General features: G+C 37.7%; 1 protein-coding gene across 6 annotated transcripts in view; it reads left to right on the plus strand.

Moving 5' to 3' along the window:
* LOC138852700 (uncharacterized Golgi apparatus membrane protein-like protein CG5021) overlaps positions 1–22,704 on the plus strand; it is a 181,036-nt gene that overhangs the window by 55,685 nt on the left and 102,647 nt on the right. For all 6 annotated transcript variants that reach the window (XM_070085004.1, XM_070085001.1, XM_070085002.1 and 3 more), the window contains one exon: positions 10,943–11,010. In XM_070085004.1, the coding sequence (XP_069941105.1) occupies positions 10,943–11,010 (68 nt within the window). The remainder of the gene's footprint in view (positions 1–10,942; positions 11,011–22,704) is intronic.

Below are 22,704 nucleotides of genomic sequence, written 5' to 3' on the forward strand. Positions count from 1 at the left end.
ATTTCCATTACATATTTCTTACGGGGAAAATGGTTTCGAGTTTCGTGGATTTCGACTTTCGGCAGGCTCTCTGGAACGGATTAATCACGAAACTCGGAGGTCCACTGTAGTATCTTCCCATGTTCTTACTGGAAGAGAAAACAGAGTATTTTTGAGGCTAACTGCAGTAGATCACTAGTTTTCTAATAAAAACACTGAAACAATGTTTTTATAAATAAGAAATATCGTATAAAAACTGTTTATGTAAAGTGTTTATGTACTTACACACTTGGTGCAGAGGTGGTAGGGGTGGTTGAGGATGGGGGATGTTGAGCATGTGGGATGTTGAGGGTGGGGGATGCTGAGGGGGGGATGTTGAGGGTGGGGGATGCTGAGGATAGGGGATGCTGAGGGTGGGGGGATGTTGAGGGTGGGGGATGTTGAGGGTGAGGGATGTCAAGGGAGGGGGATGTCGAGGGTGGGGGATGTTGAGGGTGGGGGATGTCGACGGTGGGGGATGTTGAGGGTGGGGGATGTCAAGGGTGGGGGATGTTGAGGGTGGGGGATGTCGAGGGTGGGGGATGTTGAGGGTGGGGGATGTCGAGGGTGGGGGGTGTTGAGGGTGCAGCGTATGATGTATTGCCTGGTCAAGTTCATGGAAATCATCTTTTTCTTCTCAGCACTGTTCTTTGCACTTACTTTCTTAGTACACATGGTTAGAAAAAGAAATTTGGCCAAACGACTGTAAAAAAAATGCAAACAACCATGAGAGAACTGCTCCCATAGTGATGTAAACGTGTACGTTGTTTTGGCATCAGTAGTGCCAAAACAACGGCAGGATTCTGAATTATTATTACATACGTATTATTATTATTATTATTATTATTATTATTATTTAGGGAACTGAAGCTCTATTGTTATAATAAATAAAAATAATTATTATTATATTATTTTTATATTATTATTATTATTATTATTATTGACTATTATTATTATTAATTTAGGGAACTGTAGCACAGATCCAATTCCCTAGATCAAGAGCCCCTCATCAGCATCAAGGAACCTTGATGCTGGTGAGTGGCTCTTGATCTAGGGAATTTGATCTGTGCTCTAGTTACCTAAATTAATAATAACACTAATATTAACCCTTTCAGGGTCCGTCCCGTAGATCTACGGCTTTACGTTCAGGGTCCAAACCGTAGATCTACGTCATGAGCTCAGCTCACTCTGATACTGTGAGTGGTACATTTGGGCCTAGATATGAGAGAATACATCTATGTGGTATGTGTGCACCACATAAAACAGATCCTGCAGCACACTGTGTATAATGAGAGAAAAAAACTGAAATCATGATTTTTCGATTAAAACAGCGACTTTGCAGTGTTTTTTTGTATGTTTTTTATAGTTTTATTTGCGATTTCTTGGTCTCGTTTGATAGAATGAAAGACATATTACAGAAATAGAGATGATTTTGATTGGTTTTAGCACTGGAAATGGCTTGAAACTGAGCTCAAACTAGCAGAAATGTTAAATTTTTGCCGATATTCAAGAGTAAACAAACGACCTCACACATCTAATACACGCCAGCTGGTGGGTCCAATATGCATTCACAATATGGTGATGATATTTATACAATTATTACAGTATTGCATAACAGTAAATCTTTTATTTTTTGGTGTGAATAAAAATTCATTATGTGAATAAAAAATCAAAATGGAATTTATTTGTAAAGCCTCAAAATGTAACTAATGAACAGAGGAAATGTTAGTTTAGTTCCAGGAATACCTGCATTGTTTATTCTGGACCCTATTTTGAAATTGGAATATTTTGAACTTTGTGTTAAATTGGCCAAATTAACAATTTCCGATCACTTTAATTTGTAGTTGAAACAGTTGACTTGGCGATTTCTTGTGCTCAATTGATAAAATAGAAGTAATACTAGTGAAATAGCTAAGAATTTGGTTGACTGGAATAATGTAATTGGCCTAAAATGGGAGTCAAAGTCGACAAAATCGCCAATTCGTAAATATCGCTGACACATCAAAATTCACGAGAGCATAATTTCGTCAATTTTCCATCAGATTTCGTACTTTTTGTTTTATTACCTTCACAAAAAGATTCTCTACCATTTCATAAGAAAAAATAAATTTTTTTTTTTTTTTAAATTCTTGGACACTGGGGCACCACTTCAGATTTGGGCCTTGGACCCTGAAGGGGTTAATAATAATAATAATAATAATAATAATAATAATAATAATAATTATTAGTATTATTATAACGAATGCCACCAACTCAGTTCACTGTTTACCTCATTGTGGGAGCAGTTTTCTCATGATTTGTTTACATTTTTGACAGTCATTTGGCCAAATTTAATTTTTCTAAGCATGGGTCCTAAGAAAGTAAGTGTAAAGGATAGTGCTGAGAAGAAAAAGAGAATGATTTCCATGGAATTAAAGCATGAAATCGTAGATAAACAAGCAAGGTGTCCAGGTTTTGGGATGAGGGGGGAGCACGAGGGGGGGAGAGCTGGCTCGTAACTCAAATGTTGGCTCGTAACTCAGAGCAAAAAATCGACCCAGGTACAGCTCCTATCTCAAACAACTCGTACATTGGGACACTTGTAAGTCAAGGTTCCACTGTATTTGGTATTATTCCATTGTTTTTGGTGCTTGTAACTGCTAAATAAGCTACCATGGGCCCCAAGAAAGCTTCTTGGGGCCATGATAAAGATTTTTTTCCCGATGGTAATGACACCAAAAGTATGAAATTTCATTGAAAACTCACGGAATTACGCTCCCGCGAAGTTAATGGTCTTGGCGACATATACGCATCGGCAATTTCTCCGACTTTGAGCCCTGTTTTTGGCCAATTCTGTTGTTCCAGTTGACCAAACTCATAGCTATTTCTTTAGAGCTCCATTTTTTCTATCAGTTGAGTACAAGAAACCACCCGTTTACCCATTTTTTCTATCAGTTGAGTACAAGAAACCACCCGTTTACCTATTTGAACTACGCAATTAAGTGGTCAGAAATTGACAATTTGGCCAGTTTCACGCAAATTAAAAAAGATGCCAATTTCAAAATAGGGTCCAGAATAAATAATGTAGACATTCTTGGCACTAAAATAACATATCCTCTGTTCATTAGTCACGTCTCTAGGCCCCTCTTATATTACTATTGCTTTCTATTTTGATTTTTTATTCATTCAAAAAAATACAAAATTTACTGTTATGCAAACTACTGCATTATTGTGAAAATGGTATAAATAATATCAGTGCACTAGTTGATGTGTATTGGACGTGTGGTGTAATTTGCTTACTCCTGAACATTGGTAAAAATCGAACATTTCTGCTATTTTGAGCTCAATTTCAAGGTGGTTTTCATCGTGAAAGTAATGAAAATCATCTCGATTTCTGTAATATGTTTTCCATTTTATCACCTGAGACCATGAAAACGAGAATACAACGATAAATACTATATGAAAATACACCTCAAAGTTGGCATTTTAATCCAAAAATACGGTCAGTTTTTTTTTCTCATTATGCGCTGCGTGCTGCAGGACTTTTTGTATGTGGTGCACACTGACCACACAGACTCATTCTCTCACATGTGGGCCTACCAGCTTTCTCCTGCTTGATTTGAAGCCACTAGAATTTACGCGTATAAATGTCAGAAACAGTGGCGCGTAAGACGTATATATACGACGTAAACAGTCAAAGGGTTAAGAAAAAGTTTGTAGAAAAATATGAAAGTGGTGGTGGTAGAGGGTGGTAGTGGTTGTGATGGTGGTAGATGATGGTAGTGGTTGTGAAGGTGGTAGATGGTGGTAGTGGTTATGATGGTGGTAGAAGGTGGTAGTGATGGTAGAGGATTGTAAGGGTCGTGGTTGAGATTGTGATGGTGGTAGAGGATGGTAGTGATGGTGGTAGAGGGTGGTAGCGATTGTGATGGTGGTAGAAGGTGGTAGCAATTGTGATGGTGGTAGAGGGTGGTAGTGGTGGTGGTAGAGGGTGGTAGTGGTTGTGATGGCAGTAGATGGTGGTAGGGGTTGTGATGGTGGTAGAGGATTGTAGGGGTCATGGTAGAGGGTGGTAATGGTTGTGATGGTGGTAGAGGGTGGTAGTGATGGCAGTAGAGGGTGGTAACAATTGTGATGGTGGTAGTGGTGGTAGAGGGTGGTAGTGGTGGTGGTAGAGGATGGTAGTGATTGTGATGGTGGTAGAGGGTGGTAGTGGTTGTGATGGTGGTAGAGATGGTGGTAGAGAGTGGTAGTGATTGTGATGGTGGTAGAGGGTGGTAGTGATTGTGATGGTGGTAGAGGGTGGTAGCGATTGTGATGGTGGTAGAGGATGGTAGTGGTTGTGATGGTGGTAGAGGGTGGTAGCAATTGTGATGGTGGTAGAGGGTGGTATGGTGGTAGAGGGTGATAGTGGTGGTGGTAGAGGGTGGTAATAGTTGTGATGGTGGTATGGTATGATAAGGCATGGTGAGGCTGCCAGTTCTGACAAGAAACGGCTGAAAAATATGTGCAGGACTTTAAGGGGTACATAGAGGCTGAAAAATTAAAGCCCCAACAAGTGTTCAATTGTGGCAAAACAGGCCTGTTTAGGAAGAAAATGCCAAACAGGACCTACATTACTCAGGAGGAAAAGGCACTCCCAGGACACAAGCCAGAAAAGGACTTGTTACCTGAAGTCTTTATGGAAGGGGATTTCCCTTCCAAACAATAGAACACCTTCATCCTCTGCCTTCCTCCTGTCTCATCACTCATCAACAAGTCCACAATAAAGATAAGTGTGATATTATTGTTTTATTCTTCATGTATCATTGTTTTCTGTGTAGGGAAATGTATATTCCATGTAAAAAAATTATTTTGTTTAATACTTTTGGGTGTCTGGAATGGATTAATTGGATTTCCATTATTTCTTATGAGGAAAATTAATTCGGTTTAAAGGCTAAATCGGTTAAAGGCTAGCTCTCTGGAATGGATTAAAGGCGCTAGCCGAAGGTCCACTGTATATAGACACATGCAGTGTTTATATGCGATGTATGTTTAGTAATAATCACTCTTGACACATTAACCCTTTGACTGTCGAAGGGCCAAATCCTGAAGTTGCTTCTGGTGTCGCAAAATATTCGAAAAAAAAAAAAATTATTTTTTCTTATGAAATGATAGAGAATCTTTTCCCGATTGTAAAGACACCAAAAAAACGAAATTTGATGGAAAACTGACGGAATTACGCTCTCGCGAAGTTAGCGACTTCGGCGATATTTAAAAATCGGCAATTTCGCCCACTTTGAGCCCTATTTTCGGCTATTTCCGTTATTCCAGTCAACCAAACTCATAACTATTTCTTCAGAACTCTATTTTTTCAATCGATTGAGTACAAGAAACTGCCCATTTACCGATTTCAACTACCCAATAACATGGTCAGAAATTTGCAATTTGGCCAATTTCACGAAAATTAAAAAATACGACAATTTCAAAATAAGGTCCAGAATGAACAATGCAGACATTCCTGGCTCTAAAATAACATTTTCTTTGTTCATCAGTCATGTCTCCAGGTCCCTGTGATATTACTCTTGCTTTTTATTTTGAAATTTTATTCAAACAAAAAATAGAAGATTTACTGTTATGCAGACTACTGCAATACTGTAATAATTGTAAAAATTACATCAACCCATTCATGACTGCGTATTAGAATGGCTATTTGGACATTTATTGGACAATGACATCATTTGTTCACTTTTGAACATCGGCAAAAATCAAACATTTCCTGTACTTTGTGCTCCATTTCCAGGTTCTTTTTATAGTAAAATTAATCAAAATCACCTCCATTTCTATAATATAGTTTCCATTCTATCAAATGAGACCAAGAAAACGAGAATACAACCACAAATACTATACGAAAATAGACCACAAAGTCGGCATTTTAATTAAAAAAAACGGTCGGAGTTTTTTTTTTTCTCATTATGCACTGCATGCTCCAGGATTTTTTTTATGTGGTGCACACTGACCACACAGACCCATTCTCTCACATGTGGGCCTACTAGCTTTCTCCTGCCTGATTTGAAGCCGCTAGAATTTATGAGTATATATACGTCAAACACGGTACCTCGCAAACGTATATATACGGCCGCGACAGTCAAAGGGTTAAATATCTTATTTTATGTCAATATAGACATTTTCGTTAATCCATCTATGATATTTTCTTCAAAATTATATAAGAAACATGTTACATAGCATATGACATATAAACATAGCATATAAACATGCAATATTTATATGCTATCAAGCGGTGAGTTGGGTGGAGGGTAAACATTATGTTTTCTATGGTCGAGTATTAGAGAAAACTGTGAATCTGGTGTCTGGCCCAGTCACCGCCCTTAACATGCGTTTGTTTACAATTCTTGGCATGAACTATTCATTACTTCTCCCTTTGTTTATGATGGCAATTAACGCTTTGACTGTCGCAAGCCCATTTCTGAAACTCATTCTGTCAAAAAATATTTGAAAAAAAAAAAAAAATATTTTTCTCACCAAAATGTTAGGATTATTTTGCTGAGTGTTTTAAGCCTAATTTTTTTTTTTTTTTTTTTTTGTGATCAGTACTTACCGAGATATAGAGGCGTAAAGTTGGCAGAAAATGAGCCACGTATGGCAACATTGGCAAATGCCGCTCACCCGGTATATTTTTATTTACTCCAATTCGAAGGTTTCTTGTATTTTCCAATATTTTTTTCCAAGTAATTTATGTGGCCTGTGAGACCAAAGTAAGGTGCAGTGTACAAACGTACACTCGTTGTATGCAACACAATAACCGCACAAACATTATCATTATTATAGTGTTTACAAAACTTGTTTACACAAACCAACAATACAAAAAATTGTTTATTACTATGGTTCTATAATATATATACAAATGTACAGTCACTGAACACTTTCCTAGAACTTCTGCAGCTTGTGGAAGTCTTTGAAACACTGTGTTATACACAGTGGAGTTTTACACTCCTCACACATAAAACGAGTGTCTCTGTGTTTCTGTGGGCGTTTTGTGTTATGTGCACAGATAAAACACCTCTTCTGAGCACTTTTCTTGAAAGTAGTAGGAGGTAGTTGTATGGGGAAGTGATCACTAGGCCTCGGACGAGAGGGCACGTGTTGGTAATTTCGTGGGCACTGGTCTGTTGCAGGTGTTGTTCCTTGGTACTTGATTATTATTTGTCTGATGACTGACAAACAAAATTCACCATATTTTGGTTTGTTGTTGGTCTTCAACTTGTACATGATATAAGCATTCAGCATGGAAATGTCAAGAAGATGGATAAAAAGTTTTATGTACCACATATAACTCTTGCGAACATAATCGGCAAACCCAATCTGCATGTCACATTTGTCCACTAAGTGCATATTGAGGTTGTAGTCTGTCACAGCTGCAAGTTTTAGAATGGGTTCTTTGGTCTCTCTATTCTGCCTGCCACTGTCTGCCATTCCGTTTTGATGAACTGATGTCGACAATGTGACATCACATTTGTCATGCCACCGAAATGCGATGATGTCATTGGAACATTTCTCCTACGTTGAGCTCAATTTCAAGGTACATTCGTCGTGAAAGCAATCAAAATCATATCTATTTCTGTAATATATCTTCCATTCTATCAGATGAGACCAAAATAACGAGAATAGAACCTTAAAAACCATGCGAAAATTCCGCTAAGGGGTGGCTAATTGCTGAGAAGCGAACTCCATTATTTATGCCCCAATTTCTTTCATTTTTGGTGTAAGTTAAGAAGTATCTGTCCATCATACTTTGCCCAAGTTTCAAGAGTCCCTCACCAGCGTCAAGGAACCTGCCTTGAGGTCTGCTCGCTTATGGAAATTTTGCTCATGTATGGAAGCAAAAAATCGACCCATCGACTGCTCATATTTGGAAAAACTCACACGTGAATGCGCTCGCAAGTAGAGGTTCCACTGTATATACACAGCTATTGTTACGACACAAGAGTTTACTGGGAAGACATAATTCTCAGTAGTAGAGTTAGGCAATCAATATATGACATGAAGTAACTGATACTTGCTAACATAACCCTTATTACTGTTTTCACCGAGATATTGACCCTTTCAGGGTCCGTGCCATAGATCTACAGCTTTATGTTGAGGGTCCAAACCGTAGACCTACGCCATGAGCTCGGCTCACTCTGATAAGCTGTGAGTGGTAAATTTGGGCCTAGATATGAGAAAATACATCTATGTGATATGTGTGCACCACATAAAACAAATCCTGCAGCTCACAGTGCATGAGAAAAAAAACTGAGACCGTAATTTTTTATTAAAACAGCGACTTTGCAGTGTTTTTTCGTATGTTTTTTATAGTTGTATTTGTGATTTTTTGGTCTCATTTGATAGAATGGAAGATATATTACAGAAATAGAGATGATTTTGATTGGTTTTAGTACTGCAAATGGCTTGAAACTGAGCTCAAAGTAGCGAAAATGTTCATTTTTTGCCGATGTTCAAGAGTAAACAAATGACCTCACACGTCTAATACACACCTGCTGGTGGGTCTAATATACCTTCACAAATGTGCTGATATTATTTATACAATTATTACAATATTGCATGACAGTAAATCTTCTATTTTTTGGGTTGAATAAAAATTCATTATGTGAATTAACCCTTTGGGGTCGACAGGTCCTCTCAGAGACTTGTTCTCAGGGTCGGCCAAATTTAAAAAAAAAAAAAAAAATTCTTATGAAATGATAGAGAATCTTTTCCCGATCATAATGACATGAAAAGTCTGAAATTTGATGGAAAACTTACGGAATTATGCTCTCACGAAGTTAACGGTCTCTACGATGTTTATGCATCGGCAATTTTGCCCACTTTGAGCCCTACTTTCGGCCAATTCCAGTGTACTAGTCGACAAAAATCATAATTATTTCGCTAGAACTCAATTTTTTCTATCAAATGCGTACAAGAAACCACCCATTTACCGATTTCAACTATCCAATAAAGTGGTCAGAATTTAGCAATTTTGCCAATTTTACACAAATTTCAAAAGATGCCAATTTCTGAATAGGGTTCAGAATAAACAAGAAAGACATTCCTGGCACTAAAATAACAAGTTCTCTGTTCGTTAGTCACATCTCCAGGCCCCTCTTATATTTCTTTGGCTTTCCACTTTGAATTTTTATTCTTACAAAAAAAATAAGATTTACTGTTATGCAGACTACTGCATTAGCATAGAAATGGTATAAATAATATCAGCGCACTTGTGAAAGAATATTAGACTCACCAGTTGACGTGTATTGGACGCTTGGCATGATTTGTTTACTTTTGAACTTTGGTAAAAATCGAACATTTCTGCTACTTTGAGCTCAATTTCAAGGTACTTTTCATTGTAAAACCAGTCAAAATCATCTCAATTTCTGTAATATGTCTTCCATTCTATAAAATGAGACCAAGAAAACTAGAATACAACAATAAATACCATACGAAAATACAGTGCAAAGTCGCTGTTTTAATCCAAAAACACAAAGTTTTTTTTTTCTCATTACGCATTGTGTGCTGCAGGATTTTTTTTAAACTGTGCACACTGACCACATAGACCCATTCTTACATATGTATGCCTACCAGCTTTCTCTCACTAGATTTGAGGGCGCTAGAATTTAGGCGTACTAGTACGTCAAAAACCCTGGGTCATAAGACATACTAGTACGTCCGAAACCCCCAAAGGGTTAAAAATCAAAATGGATTTCTTTTGTAAAGCCTGAAAACGTAACTAATGAACAGAGGAAATGTTAGTTTAGTGCCAGGAATGCCTGCATTGTTTATTCTGGACCCTATTTTGAAATTGGAATATTTTGAACTTTGCACTAAATTGGTTAAATTACCAATTTCCAATCACTTTATTTTGTAGTTGAAACAATTGAGTTGGCAATTTCTTGTGCTCAGTTGATAGAATATAAATAATGCTAGTGAAATAGCTAAGAATTTCGTCGACTGGAATAAGGTAATTGGCATAAAATGGGAGTCCAAGTTGGCAAAATCACCAATGCATAAATATCGCTGACACATCAAAATTCACGAGCATAATTTCGTCAGTTTTCCATCAAATTTCATACTTTTTGTTTTATTACCTTCAGAAAAAGATTCTCTACCATTTCATAAGAAAAAATTAAATTATTTTTTGAAAATTCTTGGACACTGGTGCGCACTTTGAAATTTGGCCTCTGGACCCTGAAAGGGTTAAATTCAAATTATCCATACAGGAAGTTTCATCGATAATCCCATGCAAGGGATCTGTATATGAATAGAGAACTCTAGAACTCAGAGATCAGACTAGGTGTGAGAGTACAAGGCAGAGTACTACTCCAGAGTGAGTGTGTGAACCTACTGACTGTACTAGTGAGCAGTAAGCTGATGTCAGGTTGGATCATGTGACTTTGAGGGAGACAGACCAGTACCTGAATTAGTAACCGGTGCTCTAACTAGTGGTTTCCCACTACGTGAAAATCACTTGCTTAATATAATGCCAAACAAAACAGTATAATATAATACAATATTAGCATTAACATATATATAATATTGGGCAAGGGCATAATTTGCAACATTAATCTTGTTAGATCAAGACCAAAAATGTCAAAAGATGTTAATGGGTTTGGGAGTACTGTAAACCCTGTCTGAAATATGTGGACCCTGATTTTCTTAAGGTATAACAGTGAATTAAAAAAAAATTTGTTTGCTTGTCAGCTTTCAGTATACTTTCTGTAATAAAGCATGCTTTACCTCATTATTTTCAAATAAGACATTATTACTCAGGTATTATTATATTTGTGTAAAATTAAATTTCATAATTATAAATTATTGTCCATAGTACATTCATTAGCAGCTTAACACAATGAGGAATGAAATCTGCATATGAAATGGCAATAAAATATCTGAAATTTTGTCTGTTTTACAGGTGCCTTTACTAGACAATGATGATACACTTGGTTTTGGTGAAGAAGATGAGCCCAAGGGAAGGTTGAAGTTAGTACAGTGTTTGTTTGTAAATAAAACTAATCAGATATCTATACTAATGCTGATATAATTCGTTAAATATGTCCTCACAGTTGCTTCCTATTGTAAGATAAGTAATCTAAAATCTTATACACAATGCCTTTTATTACTATATATCTACAAGGTGATATTCAATGTTATATAAGGTTTTTGGCCAACTAGACTCTTTTTTTTTTTTTTTTTTTTTTATTTTTATTTTTTTTTATTAACACACTGGCAGTTCCCCACCAAGGCAGGGTGACCTGAAAAAAAAGAAACACTTTTGTCATCACTCACACCGTCACTGTCTTGCCATAGGTGTGCCTACACTACTGTTCAAAAACTACAACAAATCGAAACCATTCCTTCAGAATGCAGGCACTGCACTTCCCACCTAAAGGACTCAAGTCTGGCTAACCGGTTTCCCTGAATTCCTTCATAAATGTTACCTTTCTCACACTCCAACAGCATGTTAAGGCATTAAATCCATTTGCCTCCGATTGTTCCTATCTAACACGCTCATGCACACACTGGAAATCTAAGGCCCTTGCAAACTAAACCTCCTTTACTCCCTCCAACCTTTCCAAGGACAACCCCTACTCTGCCTTTATTCCACTACAGATTTATACGCCTTCTAAGTCACTCTTATTTCAACAGCCCCTCCTCAGCCTTCTGGATAATATAGTTGATGAACACATCACGTTACGTTAAATCCGCTATACGAAACATTTGAACGCAAAAATTTTGCCTCGCCTCATAATAAAAAACTTGCCTTACGTGATTCGTCCGGGACGCGTTTCACGTGTGGCCTCAGCTGCCCCATGGGTACCAGTGTTTACAAGCCAGCCAGTGAGGTCGCATCTAAGCATACATTCGGTACATTTCATATTATCACAGTGTTTTTAGTGCTTGTAACTGCAAAATAAGTCACCATGGGCCTCAAGAAAGCTTCTAGTGCCAACCCTGTCGTAAAAAGGGTGAAAATTACTATGGAAATGAAGAAAGAGATAATTGCTAAGTACGAAAGTGGAGTGCGTGTCTCGGAGCTGGCCAGGTTGTATACCAAACCCCAATCAACCATCGCTACTATCTTGGCCAACAAAATGGCAATCAAGGAAGCTGTTCTTGCAAGAGGTGCAAGTTTGTTTTCAAAACAGAGATCGCAAGTGATAGAAGATGTTGAGAGACTGTTATTGGTGTGGATAAACGAAAAACAGATAGCAGGAGATAGCATATCTCAAGCGATCATACTTGAAAAGGCTAGGAAGTTGCATGACAATTTAATTAGAAAAATGCCTGCAACTAGTGGTGATGTGAGTGAATTTAAGACCAGCAAAGGTTGGTTTGAGAGATTTAAGAATCGTAGTGGCATACATAGTGTGATAAGGCATGATGAGGCTGCCAGTTCAACCAAAAAGCGGCTGAAAAATATGTGAAGGAATTCAAGGAGTACATAGACAGTGAAGAATTGAAACCTGAACAAGTGTTTAATTGTGATGAAACAGGCCTGTTTTGGAAGAAAATACCAAGCAGGACCTACATTACTCAGGAGGAAAAGGCACTCCCAGGACATAAGCCTATGAAAGACAGGCTTACTCTTTTGATGTGTGCCAATGCTAGTGGTGATTGCAAAGTGAAGCTTTTATTGGTGTATCACTCTGAAACTCCCAGAGCGTTCAGGCAAAACAGTGTCCTCCAGGCTAATTTGTGTGTGCTGTGGAGGGCAAACAGTAAGGCATGGGTCACTAGGGATTTTTTTTATGACTGGTTGCACCATGCATTTGCCCCCAATGTGAAAAATTACCTAATGGAAAAGAAATTAGACCTTAAGTGCCTCCTGGTATTAGACAATGCTCCTGGTCTTCCTTCAGACTTGGCAGAGCGACTTTCTGGGGACATGAGCTTCATTAAGGTCAAGTTTTTGCCTCCTAATACCACTCCTCTCCTGCAGCCCATGGACCAGTAGGTCATTACAACTTCAATAAACTCTACACAAAAGCTATGTTTCAAAAATGCTTTGAAGTGACCTCAGACACTCGATTGACTCTAAGAGAGTTTTGGAAAGATCACTTTAGTATCCTCAGTTGTGTAAACCTTATAGGTAAGGCTTGGGAGGGAGTGACTAAGAGGACCTTGAACTATGCTTGGAAGAAACTGTGGCCACAATGTGTAGAAGAAAGGGATTTTGAAGGGTTTAGGGCTTACCCTGAGAAGCGTATGCCAGTTGTGGAATCCATTGTGGCATTGGGAAAGTCCTTGGGGTTGGAGGTTAGTGGGGAGGATGTGGAAGAGTTCGTGGAGGAGGACAATGAAGAACTAACAACTGATGAGCTACAAGATCATCTTCAACAACAAGAGGCCAGACCTGAGGAAACTCCTTCAGATGAGGGGAGAGAGAAATTGAGGAAGTTGCCTACTTCAAAGATTAAGGAAATATGTGCAAAGTGGGTTGAACTGCAAACGTTTATGGATGAAAATCACCCTGACGCAGCTACTGCAAGCTGTGTTGGCAACCTGTACAATGACAGTGTTATTGCCCATTTTAGGAAAGTTTTAACCCTTAAACGGTCCAAACAGATCGACGTTCAAATTCGTAGTGCTACAAAAGTAGATCTACTTTTTTTTTACATATTTTCAAATATAACAAAAAGAAATGTAGATAAAAGTTTTTTTTACACGTTTTCACGTGTAAAACAAAAAAAAAATCTACATTTTTTTACATACTTTCAGATGTTGAAAAAACCTATATATACGTTTAGACCATTTAAGGGTTAAAGGAACGGAAGGTACAGAGCTCTATGGACAGATTTGTTGTGCGACAGAGGTCCAGTGACTCTCAAGCTGGTCCTGGTGGCATTAAAAGAAGAAGGGAAGTAACCCCGGTAAAGGACTTGCTGCCTCAAGTCCTAATGGAAGGGGATTCCCCTTCTAAACAATAACTTCCACACACTCCTCTTCTCCCATCCCATCAATCATCACCAGATCTTCAATAAAGGTAAGTGTCATGTATTCTCTTCTTAGTAGAGTAGTAATTGTGTATGTCTTCTTCAGTTTGTTTGTATTAAAATTAATATTTCATGTGGTAAAATTTTTTTTTTTTTCATACTTTGGGGTGTCAGGAACGGATTAATTTGATTTCTATTATTTCTTATGGGGAAAATTAATTCGGCTAATGATAATTTCGGCTTACGATGAGCTCTCTTGAACTGATTAATATCGTATGGCGGGGGTCCACTGTACTTTTAGAAATCCTGCACCTCCTTCTCTGCATAAAATTCACAACACACATTGCCCTCAAACACAACGTCTCTACTGTCTCCACCCTTCTACTAGTTGCAGCATTCATTACCCGTGCTTCACACCCATATAAGAGCTTTGGTACCACTATACTCTCATGCATTCTCTTCTTTGCTTCCATAAATAATGCTCTTTGTCTCTACTGACTCCTCAGTGCACCACTCGCCTTTTTTCCCTCATCATTCCTATGGTTCACCTCATCTTTCATAGACTCATCTGCTGACAAGTTCACTCCCAAATATATGAACACATTCACTTCCTCGATACTCCTTCCCTCCATTCTGATATCCAGTCTTTCATTAACTAAATTTTTTGTTATCCTCATCACCTTACTCTTTCCTATGTTTACATTTAACCCTTTGACTGTTTTGGTCGTATATATATACACATCTTACGAGCCACCGTGTTTGACGTATACATACTCATAAATTCTGGCGGCTTCAAATCAAGCAGGAGAAAGCTGGTAGGCCCACATGTGAGAGAATGGGTCTATGTGGTCAGTGTGCACCATATAAAAAAAATCCTGCAGCACGCAGTGCATAATGAGAAAAAAACTCCGACCGTTTTTTTTTTTTTTAATTAAAATGCCGAATTTGTGGTCTATTTTCATATGGTTGTATTCTCGTTTTCTTGGTCTCATTTGATAGAATGGAAAACATATTATAGAAATAGGGGTGATTTTGATTGGTTTTACTATGAAAAGAATCTTGAAATGGAGCTCAAAATAGGGGAAAAGTTTGATTTTTACCAATGTTCATAAGTAAACAAATGATGTTATTGTCCAATAAATGTCCAACTAGCCATTCTAATATGCAGTCATGAATGGGTTGACATTATTTATACAATTATTACAATATTGCAGTAGTCTGCATAACAGTAAATCTTCTATATTTTGTTTGAATAAAAATTCAAAATAGAAAGTAAGAGTAATATTAGAGGGGCCTGGAGACATGACTGATGAACAAAGAAAATGTTATTTTAGAGCCAGGAATGTCTGCATTGTTCATTCTTGACCCTATTTTGAAATTGTCATATTTTTTAATTTTCATGAAATTGGCCAAATTGCAAATTTCTGACCACATTATTGGGTAGTTGGAATCGGTAAATGGGCAGTTTCTTGTACTCAGTCAATAGAAAAAATGGAGTTCTAAAGAAATAGCTATGAGTTTGGTCGACTGGATCAATGAAATTAGCCAAAAATAGGGCTCAAATTGGGCGAAATCGCCGATTCGTAAATATCGCCGAGGTCGCTAACTTCGCAAGAGGGTAATTCCATCAGTTTTCCATCAAATTTCATTTTTTTGATGTCATTACAATCGGGAAATGATTCTCTATCATTTCATAAGAAAAAAATAATTTTTTTCAGAAATTTTGCGACACCAGGAGACACCTGATGATTTGGGGTTGCGACAGGCAAGGGGTTAATTTCCTTTTACATACCCTCCCAAACTCGTCCACCAACCTCTTCAGCTTATCTTCAGAATCTCCCAGAAGCACAGTGTCATCAGCAAAAAGCAACTGTGACATCTCTCACTTTGTGTTAGATTCTTTATCTTTTAATCCCACACCTCTTCCCAACACTCAAGCATTTACTTCTTTTGCAACCCCATCCGTAAATATGTTGAACAACCATGGTGACATCAAGCATTCCTGACTACTTTTACTGGGAAATAATCTCCCTCTCTCCTACATACAGTAGACTGTCATTTAACACAGAAATAATAGTATTTCTTACCTTAAATTGTGGGTGCTGGTGTTTGTGGATGATTGTGAAGAAAGTGTAGAGTTATGTTGTGGTCCTACTGGGCTGAGGTGGATGGTAGAGGTTCTGGTACTGAAGTTGATGGTTGTACTGGAGTGTGTATAAATCAGTTGAATCAGTCAGTCAAGTCAGTAAGTCAATTCAGTAAGTCAGTCAGCCAAGTCAGTAAGTCAAGTCAGTAAGTCAATTCAGTAAGTCACTCACTCAGTAAGTCAGTCAGTCAAGTCAGTAAGTCAGTCATGTCATTCAGTCAGTCAAGTCATTCAGTAAGTCAGTCAAGTCATTCAGTAAGTCAGTCAGGTCATTCAGTAAGTCAGTCAAGTCATTCAGTAAGTCAGTCAAGTCATTCAGTAAGTCAGTTAAGTCATTCAGTCAAGTCAGTCAGTCAAGTCATTCAGTAAGTCAGTCATTCAGTAAGTCAAGTCATTCAGTAAGTCACCCAAGTCAGTCAATCAAGTCAGTCAGTCATTCAAGTCAGACAGTGATCACACAAACTCATATTTACCTCATTCTTTTTGTGTGCAAAATGACACTTCATTCCGGGTCCAGGCTATCTCTTGTGTAATATTTCTATTTTCTTTTTTATTCTAAGACTTAAACACTTAACCCTTAAATGGTCCAAACATATACAGGTACCATCCGACTTACGACCGAGCTTGGTTCCGACCAACTGGTCGTAAGTCAAAATGGATGTAAATCGAACCTTTGAAAATTGCCGACATACTGGGTAGGGCATAATGTCAAGCCTTTGCTATATAAACTACCTACATAGTACTGTAATGTAATGTACAATCATTATTTAATTCTTTTTATCATAATTTACTTCTGTTGATATATTTTAATCATTTATGTACTGTATATTATGTATACATGGTAGTGAACTGTATTGTAAATTTTACATCTCATACAGTATTGTATGTTACTGTTATCTTTAAGTATTGTTAACACAGTGGAATGGAAGAATACCACTGGTAGTGTCATCCTGCCAGAATGTCCTATAACCTATGCCCTAAGTAAAGAGAAACAACTCTGGAACATGTGTAATATGTATTCGGCTGGCTGGCTGGCTGGCAGGCCGGCTGGGTGGGTGAGTGGGTGGTTGGCTACCTGACTGAATTTGGATCTCTCTCTCTAACTCTGTATCTCTCTCTCTCTCTTTCTGTATATATCTTTCTATCTCTGTATCTCTCTCTCTCTCTCTCTCACAGGTACACGTAAGTAAAGTTATCATACATAGTATAAATTACCTAGGATAACCCCAAAAATCCAGACAAAGTACTATACAGTGGATCTGTGCTCCAGTGCCCTAAATTAATAGTAATATTAATAATTATTATTATGTGTTATTATTACAATAATACATACACCTACCATCCGACTTACGACCTGCTCGACATACGACTACTCGACTTACGACCATGTTTTTTATGCCAAATTTCTGGGAAATAAACAAGTGTTTGTGTTGTACACAGTGTTTATCCTAAACTTTACAGTATAAAATACAGTACTAACAGCATAAAAAGTAAAGTAAAAAATGAAATACCAAAATAAAACAATAAAATAAAGTCATTACAAAAATGTGATGTTGATATTCAGTAGTAAAGCTCGACTTACATCCATTTCGACTTACGACCGTTTTTTCGGAACTGAACTCGGTCGTAAGTCGGATGGTACCTGTACTAATATTAACCCTTTGACTGTTTCGGTCGTATATATACGTCTTACGAGGTACTGTGTTTGACATATATATACTCATAAATTCTAGCGGCTTCAAATCAAGCAGGAGAAAGCTGGTAGGCCCACATGTGAGAGAATGGGTCTGTGTGGTCAGTGTACACCATATAAAAAAAATCCTGGAGCACGCAGTGCGTAATGAGAAAAAAAAACTCGGACCATTTTTTTTTTAATTAAAATGCCGAATTTGTGGTCTATTTTCATTTAGTATTTATGGCTGTATTCTCGTTTTCTTTATCTCATTTGATAGACTGGAAAGCATCTTATAAAAGTGGAGGTGATTTTGATTGGTTTTACTATAAAAAGAACCTGGAAATGGAGCTCAAAGTAGGGGAAATGTTTGATTTTTGCCGATGTTCAAAAGTAAACAAATGATGTCATTGTCCAATAAATGTTCAACTAGTTATTCTATTATGCGGTCATGAATGGGTTGACATTATTGTACAATTATTACAGCATTGCAGTAGTCTGCATAACAGTAAATCTTCTATTTTTTGTTTGAATAAAAATTAAAAATGGAAAGCAAGAGTAATATCAGAGGGGCCTGGAGACATGACTGATGAACAAAAAAATGTTTTTCTAGAGCCAAGAATGTTTGCATTGTTCATTCTGGACCTTATTTTGAAATTGTCATATTTTTTTTAATTTTCGTGAAATTGGCCAAATTGCAAATTTCTGACCACGTTGTTGGGTAGTTGAAATTGGTAAATGGGCAGTTTCTTTTACTTAGTCGATAGAAAAAACGGAGTTCTAAAGAAATAGCTATGAATTTGGTTGACTGGAACAGTGGAATTAGCCAAAAATAAGGTTCAAAGTGGGCGAAATCGCCGATTTGTAAATATTGCCGAGGTCGCTAACTTTGCGAGAGGGTAATTCCGTCAGTTTTCCATCAAATTTCATTTTTTTGGTGTCATTACAATCAGGAAAAGATTCTCTATCGTTTCATAAGAAAATAATAATAATTTTTTTTTTTTAAATTTTGCGACACCAGGAGACACCTGAGGATTGAGGGTTGCAACAGTCAAGGGGTTAATAATAATAATATTATAATTAAACTAAAATATAATATAGTGTTTACTCATTACTTACCTTAAAATATCTGAAGTCTTAATGTAGAGTGAGAGGTGAGTAAACAAGATTAAATGAATAAACGAGAGAGAGAATGAGTATAGAAGGTTCATGAGTTTTGTAAACAAACTAGTTGTTGTTACCAGCCTGGAAACGAATGGTTTTTGTTCACTCTGTCAAGCTGACTGGAAAAACATCTCATATTTATGTTAATTTATATGTTACATAGTGTGCTATATATTTTTGAAAAAAAATCATAGATGGACTAAGCAAAATGTCTATACTAACTTTTTTACAAAATGCGCCTCAATGTGATTATTATTGTGTTATTATTATCATTATTAATATGGCATCTTGAAAACCAATAACACACTCTTAATGATTTTAATGTGTAGCTGCACACCAGCACAGGTGCAAGATGTGGAGTTTAAAGTAGTTTAGTTCATATTTTATTCATTCTAGAGTGTATATCAGGTTTTTATGTTATTTATATTGTTTATTATCTCATATTAGATGAATTGTGATAGATTAATAAGCTGTATAGTGATATTAGCATCATATTGAAGATGTGACGACTCTGCTTCGTGTGTAATACGACAGTTTTGACACAGTTCTTGCAGCTAGCCAAGGAGGGTCCCTTGCTGGATCAGGAACTTGCATTTTGGTAGCCAAGTTTTTGGCAAAGAGGTCCACTTTCTCTTGACTACTAGTAGAGGTGGCCCCCCCTAACCCCCTCCCCCCTCTCCCCTCTCTTTTTTTTTTTCTACACAGGGTTTGACAAGGTTAGGTTAAGGATCCCTAGCTTTATTGACAAGCTATTTACAGGTTAAGGATTCCTAACTTTATTGACAAGCTAAGAGCTGTTACCTACATCAGCTCACTTGAAAGCATTTTTATTGTTAGGAGACATACAAGTAGGGAACAGGATGAAGTTGGAGCCATCTGTGGGCCAGCATTTTCATTTGATCAACTGACTTTATCTCGTTGATATCATAATGCTGTACGAATTTGTTCCATACTCGAGTCATCCTGGGGATAAATGATCTCAGATAAAGTGATATTCTGGAGAAGGGTACAGCCAGAGTGAGTTGCTGCTTTCTGCCCATCTTGTGGTATAGAAGCTTTCTTCACAATGTCCTCGAAGTGGATCCAAGTGTGGTACTTTGACAATATTGGCCTTTTACATAACAGTAAGGCCACCCACATCCCTCCTGTGTTGAAGACTCTGCTGAAATGACAGATTTATCCAGGACTGGTCCAGGCAAGAGATGAGACATCTTGCTCTGTTATCTACTCTGTCAAGCAGTTGCAGATGAGAGGGGTAGGGGCAGGCAAACCAAGAAAGTGGAGCATACTCAAGGTGTGAGCATACTTGTGTCTCATACAGAATCTTGCAACTCCTACTGTCAAGCAGATGCGGTATATGGCGAAGTGCTGTAAGCTTCCTGGCTGCCTTGTTTGCAATATTTACAATGTGGTTCTTCATGGTCAGTTTGGAGTCAGATGTCACCCCAAGGATATCAACTTCTCCCCCAGGTGCCAACACCCTCCCATTCATCCTTACTACTGCACTGGCATTGCCTTCATAGTGCCTAGAGACCATCATGATTTGTGTTTTCTCAGGTGCAAATGTTACTTGCCATCTATTTCCCCAAGCTGATATAGCTCTTAGCTGGTGATTGATGTAGCTTAGAGCAGCTGGAATTTCTTCTCTTGGATAAGTGAATGTCAGCGTACAGTCGTCTGCATATGCATGGGTTTCTGGGATGAGATGAAGAAGGTCATTGAAGTAGACATTCCATAACAATGGTCCCAGCACGCTTACTTGTGGAGCAATTGCCCCAATACTCTAACCAATTATCTTGTATTAGCACCACTTGCTTTAGTGATGAATATGGAGAATACATTTTTGCTAATTTTACTGTAAAAAACCTTAAGACACCTATAACAATCGGTGCCATTTACCGGATACCTCACACAAACATCTCAAATTTCAGTGAGAAATTAAAGTCACTAATAACAAACAGACAAATGAATAAGCACCACCTTCTCTTAGCTGGAGACTTCAACATCAACCTTGGCTTACTAGATGATCAGCCTGTAACTGATTTCATCAACAATATGAACAACACACTTCTCATACCAACAATAACTAAACCAACCAGGCTCACTGAGACAAGTGCAACCATAATAGACCACATATGGACCAATATACTAGCCCCCCTTAAATCAGGGATAATCACAGATAGCACTACAGACCACTACCCTACCTTCCTCCTGACAAACATTAATAAACCACCACTTGAATACAACAAAGTCTCATTTAGACTCCATGACGAGGCCTCAATAAGGAAGTTCATAACTGACCTAGAGATTGTTGACTGGCCTACAGAATTCTCCAAGGCCAATGGTATTGATGACTGGACAGACATTTTTCTTAACAAATTACTTAGACTATACAACAAACATTGTCCTATAAAAACGAAACATCACAAACAAACGGCTTGGTTGCCCATGGCTAACCAGCACCATTCTGAAATCCATTGACAAGAAACACCAATATGAAAAGCAATATAGACAGGGCTTAATACACAAAGATATTCTTAAACACTATTCATCAGTTCTCACCAAAGTAATAAAGAAAGCCAAACAACTATACTACTCCAGTAGATTCACAGACACTAGAGGAGATATAAAAAAGACCTGGAAAACACTCTCTCAGATTCTAGGGACCCACAAACTGAAAAAAAACAAGAATATTGTCCTAACTAAACCTAATGAAACACCACTACATCCCACTGACACAGCTAACAAGATAAACGACTTCTTCTCAACCATAGGATCTAATCTCGCCAATAAAATCCCACATACTAATGCCCATGCCGGGGACTACCTAGATGGGAATTTCCCAAATTCCTTCTATCTTGTACCAACTGAGCCCTCGGAAGTCACCGAGATTATAAAGTCACTTAAAAACAACTCAGGGAATCTGTCTAATGTCCCACCATTACTGTACAAGCGAGCGGCCCATATCCTTTCACATGCTATTTCATTACTTTTTAACAAGTCACTAGAAACTAGCACCTTCCCGAAACTGCTCAAGATGGCAAGGGTTACAACAATACATAAAGATGGTGACCCTACAGACTTAAACAACTATAGGCCAGTATCAAACTTACCATTGCTATCCAAAATCTTTGAGAAACTCGTGCACAGGAGACTATATTCATTTATAACAGCACAAAACATACTCAACCCCTGCCAATTTGGATTTAGGAAAAATAAAAGCACTAATGATGCAATCATAAAAATGCTAGATCTGCTTTACACAGCATTGGAAAATAAGGAATATCCACTAGGAATTTTTATTGACCTAAGAAAAGCTTTTGACACAGTAGACCACGACATCCTACTCCACAAACTTGACCATTACGGTATAAGAGGCCATGCGCTTGCTTATTTCAAATCTTACCTTACTAATAGGTATCAGTATGTTACCATTAAAGACACAGCATCAACAACACAGCCACTTGATACTGGAGTTCCGCAGGGAAGTGTCCTTGGACCCCTGCTCTTCCTCATATACATCAATGATCTTCCAAACGTATCCCAACACCTGAAACCCATTCTCTTTGCTGACGACACGACTTACATCATCTCTCACCCTAATCTTGCCACCCTCAACACCATTGTTAACGAGGAGCTGATCAAAATATTGACTTGGATGACAGCCAATAAACCTACGCTTAACACTGACAAAACCTACTATATTATGTTTGGTAGCAGAGCAGGAGATGCACAGATTAACATTAAGATCGACAACA

This window comes from Cherax quadricarinatus, chromosome 14, assembly GCF_038502225.1.
Source record: "Cherax quadricarinatus isolate ZL_2023a chromosome 14, ASM3850222v1, whole genome shotgun sequence".
NCBI lineage: Eukaryota > Metazoa > Arthropoda > Malacostraca > Decapoda > Parastacidae > Cherax > Cherax quadricarinatus.